We start from the raw sequence: 5,240 nt of genomic DNA, 5'->3' as shown, positions 1-5,240 counted from the left end.
AGTAATAATATTAGGTCATATTAATTGTATTGTCCAGTATTTTTTTTAAATTAAATTTTTGCTATGTGCCAGTATGTGTGCTATGGCACTTAAGATTCATGATCTTATTTAAACCTCAACACATTATTATGAATACTATTTTGCAGATAGATTAACCGTGGCTTGGAGAGGTGAAGGAGCCTCTCCAGGAAGTCCTCCCAGGGAGAGCTCACTAGAGACTCTAAGTTCCTTCCCACTAGGACTTCTTCCCTTTCTCCCTAACCAGGTATGGCTGCCATGTTGGGACTAAACTACACCTCTGTGTCTGAATTCATCCTCATCGGTTTCTCCACCTTCCGGAAGCATCTCCTGCCCGCCTTCTTCCTGCTGTTCCTGCGGATGTACCTGTTCACGCTGCTGGGGAACCTGCCCATCACGGCCGCCATCTGGAGTGTGCGCAGTCTCCACACGCCCGTGTATGTCTTCCTGTGCACCCTCTCCATCTCTGAGATCCTCTACACCTTCGCCATCATCCCGCGCGCGCTGGCAGACCTGCTCTCCACAGACTGCCCCATCTCCTTCATGGCTTTTGCTAGTCAGATGTTCTTCTACTTCATGTTGGGCTTCACCCACTCCTTCCTGCTCACTGTCATGGGTTATGACCGCTACGTGGCCACGGTCCTCACACCCTTTCTCAGACTCATCATCTTTAGTCTCAGGAACAAGGAGCTGAAGAATGCCATGAATAAGACCTTCTTCAGCAAACTCTCTCCCTCCAGCATCTGAGTGGCCAGTGCAGAGGTGGTCAGAATATGTTAGAAGTATGACCATACCCTCATCTGTACAATGGGGTTAATAGTGACTACCTTGTAAGATTGGTGTAAAGATGTGTGTGTGTGTGACAACACCTATCACCTGTAGAGTAGGTGCTCAATAAATTAATTTTTCTTCTTCCTCCTATGGTCTGTGTAACTGATAATAATTTTATTTTTTAATCAAACAGTTTTATTGATATATATAATTCACATACTATATAATTCACCCAATTAAAGTACACAATTCACTTGGTCTTTAGTATATTCATAGAGTTATACAGTTGTCACCATAATCAATTGAAAATATTTTTGTCACTCAAAAAAGAAACCCATACCCTTTCCTTTCTTATCAGTCACTTCCTACTTCTTCCCAATGCCCTTACCTCCCAGGCCTAGGAAATCCCTTATCTGCTTTCTGTCTGCTTTGCCTATTCTGGATGTTTCATATAAATGGAATCATACATTATGTGGTCTTTTTGAGTAGGTTCTTTCACTTAGCACACATGTTCAAGGTTCTTCCATGTTGTAGGATGTATGAGAACTTCATTCCTTTTAATTACCAAATAATATTCTGTTGTATGGATATACTACATTTCTTCTTTCTGCTCATCATTTGTTGAACATTTCAATATTTCTACTTTTTGCTATTTTGAATAATGCTGCTATGAACATTTGTGTACAGGTTTTTGCTTGAATATATGGTTTCATTTCTGTTTTGTATATACCAAGGGGTGAAATTGCTGTGTCAAATGGTAATTCTATGTTTAAGTTTTTTTTAGAAACTTTCAGACTATATTCCAAAGCGGCTGAACGATTTTAAATTTCCACCAGGAAAGTAGTAGTGTTCAAATTTCTCCACATCCTTGCCAACACGTATTATTATCAGTCTGGTTGATTATATCTATCGTAGTGGGTATGAAGTAGTTTCTCATTGTGGTTTTGATTTGCATTTCCCCAATGAATAGTGATGTTGAGCATCTTAGCACATGCTTATTGGCCATTGCTATGTGTTCTTGGAGAAATGCTATTGATGTACTTTACCCATTAAAAAATTGGGTTGTCTTTTTCTGTTGACTTCTAATAACTTTTCATATTTTCTAGTTATAAGTTCCTTATCAGCTATGTGATTTTCAAATATTTTCTCACATTCTATGAGTTTTCTTCTCACTCTCTTGTTGATAGTCTTAGCAGTACAAAATATTTTAATTCTGATGTCATCAATTTATGTATCATTTTCTTTTATTGCTTAATCTTTTGGTATTATATCTAAGAAACTATTGCTTAATTCAAGGTCATGGAGATTCACACCTATGTAATCTTCTAAGAAATTTATAGTTTAAACTCTTACATTTAGGCCTTTGATCCATTTGGAGTTAATCTTTTAATATAGCATGTCTAGGGGCTGAATCATGATTTTGAGTGGTTCAGTGTGGTTGCAATCTCCTTGAAAATGACCATTCTATGAAATTCCATCATTACCCATGCTTGTGATTATATAATTTTGTGAGGGAGAGGAATCATCACACACATATGTGTGGGCATATATATTATTCAAGTTGGTTAGCAAGCAGTAACATTATTTCTGGCCATGGGAATGCTGGCACTGATGCTGATATAGCCATAGTAAAAAATTAATAATAGTCACTATATGAGCATACACTATCTGTTGAGCTGTATACTATATTCAGTACTTTTAATAGAGCATCTTTTTATTTCTAAAAACCTGTGAAAGAAAAAAACTCAATTTATGCCAGCAATGAATGGCTTGTTATGTACAATTTCCCACTGCCTTTGAAATCCTAGGAATAGCCTTGTTTCTGAGCTGAGTATTGGGCATGAGAATGGGGCAGGAGGAGAGATAGAGAGAGAGAGAGATTTGTCTACATAAGCAGTGGAATAGAGAGAGATATCCAGGAAAGAGAAAGGGAAAGAGTGGTTGTTGCACCTCATAGGGTTGCAGCCTTGCTTGTTGGGAAAAGGAAGAATGGGAGAAAGAGATGAAGATTCTATTACCGGTATTGATGCTATCTTTAGGGAAAGGGAGAGAAAATGATGACTCAGAGCTCAGAGCATGGTGAAGAATTAGATGTAAAAAACACAGAAGTTAAAAGTAGTTTTAAAAAGAGCTTCCACACAACATCAGTTGTAGGGCTTCTTCCTTACCTCCCTATGAAACCTCCAGTAATATGTCATGGTCATTACCTTGCTGAGATGAATTTGTTTGGTGATTGCATTGACGTTGGAACTTACTTCAGAATGGGCACAGGAGGAAACAGTCTCCCACTTGGAGTCTATTCCTCCTCATATCAGCTCACCCTGAATTGGAGTGAAAAAAAAAAATAAAGGGGGCATTATCGATGTGGCAAGTGAAATGCCCTCAAATGACCTGGCTCTTTGGTGCTGGCAATGAAACCTAGCAAGAATGATAATACATAGATGGTATTTACAATGTGCAGCTCCCAATACCTCTATAAGGGAACAAAATTTGCCACCCAAAATGTGTTTCTTTGGCATGAAAATTAATTTAGTCTATTTATTATTTTTTAACTATTAAAAAAATTGAAGTATAATTAATTTGCAATGTTGTGTTAGTTTCAGGTTTACAGCAAAGTGATTCATACATATTATATGTATGATATATATATTCTTTTTCAGATTCTTTTCCATTGTAGGTTATTACAAGATATTGAATATAGTTCCCTGTGCTATAAAATAGGTCCTTGTTGTTTATCTATTTTATATATAGTAGTGTGTATATATTAATTCCAAACACCTAATTTATCTCCCCCACCCCCACCCTGTTATCCCCTTTGGTAACCATAAGTTTGTTTTCTATTTCTGTGAGTCTATTTCTGTTTTGTAAATAAGTTCATGTGTACCCTTTTTTAAAGATTCCACATACAAGTGATATCATATGATATTTGTCTTTCTCTGTCTGACTTGCTTCACTTAATATGATAATCTCTAGGTCCATCCATGTAGCTGCAAATGGCATTATTTTATACTTTTTTATGGATGAGTAATATTCCTTTGTGTATATATATTCCATTGTTTGTATATATGTATAAATAAATACACACATACACACACACAACATCTTCTTTATCCATTCATCTGTCAATGGACATTTATTATTTATTTATTTATTTTTAATTAATTTATTTATTTACGGCTGCATTGGGTCTTCGTTGCTGTGTGCAGCTTTCTTTCTTTTTTTTTTTTTTTTTTTTTTTTTGCGGTACGCAGGCCTCTCACTGTTGTGGCCTCTCCCGTTGCGGAGCACAGGCTCCGGACGTGCAGGCTCAGCGGCAATGGCTCACAGGCGCAGCCGCTCCTCAGCATGTGGGACACTTCCGGACCGGGACACGAACCCGCGTCCCCTGCATCGGCAGGTGGACCCCCAACCACTGCGCCACCAGGGAAGCCCTACATCTTTATTTGCGGCGAGTAGGGGCTACTCTTCGTTGCAGTGCACGGGCTTCTCATTGTGGTGACTTCTCTTTGTTATGGAGCACGGGCTCTAGGTGAGTAGCCTTCAGTAGTTGTGGCACGCAGACTCAGTAGCTGTGTCTTGTGGGCTCTAGAGTGCAGGCTCAGTAGTGGTGGCACATGGGCTTAGTTGCTCCATGGAATGTGGGATCTTCCTGGACCAGGACTCGAACCCGTGTTCCCTGCATTGGCAGGTGGATTCTTAACCATTGTGCCACCAGGGAAGTCCCTCAGTGGACATTTAGGTTGTTTCCATGTCTTGGCTATTGTAAACAGTGCTGCTATGAACATTTGGGGTGTATGCATGTTTTCGCATTAGAGTTTTCTCTGTATATATGCCCAGGAGTAGTAATGCAGGATCAAAAGGTAACTTTATTTTTAGTTTTTTAAGGAATCTCCATACTGTTTTCCATAGTGTTTGCACCAATTTACATTCCAACCGATAGTGTAGGAGGATTCCTTTTTCTCCACACCCTCTCCAGTGTTTACTATTTGTAGACTTTTTAATGATGGCCATTCTGACTGGTGTGAGGTGATACTTCACTGTAGTTTTGATTTGTATTTCTCTAATAATTAGCAATATTGAGCATCTTTTCACATGCCTACTGGCCATCTATATGTCTTCTTTGGAGAAATGTCTATGTAAGTCTTCTGCCATTTTTTGATTGGGTTGTTTATTTGCTTTTTTGATACTAAGCTTATGAGCTGTTTGTGTATTTTGGAAATTAATCCCTTGTCAGTAGCATCATTCGCAAATATTTTCTCCCAGTTCATATGTTGTCTTTTTGTTTTGTTTAAGGTTTCCTTCACCATGCAAAAGGTTTTAAGCTTATTTAGGCCCCATTTGTTTATTTTTGTTTTTATTTTCTTTACTCTAGGAAAGAGATCCAAAAAATTATTGCTGTGATTTATGTCAAAGAGTGTTCTGCCTACGTTTTCCTCTAGGAGTTTTATAGT

The 5,240-nt window shown here is 38.3% G+C and overlaps 1 protein-coding gene across 1 annotated transcript in view; it reads left to right on the top strand.

Moving 5' to 3' along the window:
* The first annotated feature begins 276 nt into the window (after window positions 1-276).
* The window catches only part of LOC102985201 (olfactory receptor 10H2-like), a 93,247-nt gene continuing 88,283 nt past the window's right edge, over window positions 277-5,240 (top strand). Inside the window, exon 1 of the mRNA XM_055091305.1 lies at window positions 277-430. Within this exon, the coding sequence (XP_054947280.1) occupies window positions 277-430 (154 nt within the window). The remainder of the gene's footprint in view (window positions 431-5,240) is intronic.

Source organism: Physeter macrocephalus, chromosome 2 (genome assembly GCF_002837175.3).
Source record: "Physeter macrocephalus isolate SW-GA chromosome 2, ASM283717v5, whole genome shotgun sequence".
Taxonomy (NCBI): Eukaryota; Metazoa; Chordata; class Mammalia; order Artiodactyla; family Physeteridae; genus Physeter; species Physeter macrocephalus.
The sequence above is the reverse complement of the archived record's forward strand: the minus strand, read 5'-3'. Positions and strand labels throughout refer to the sequence as shown.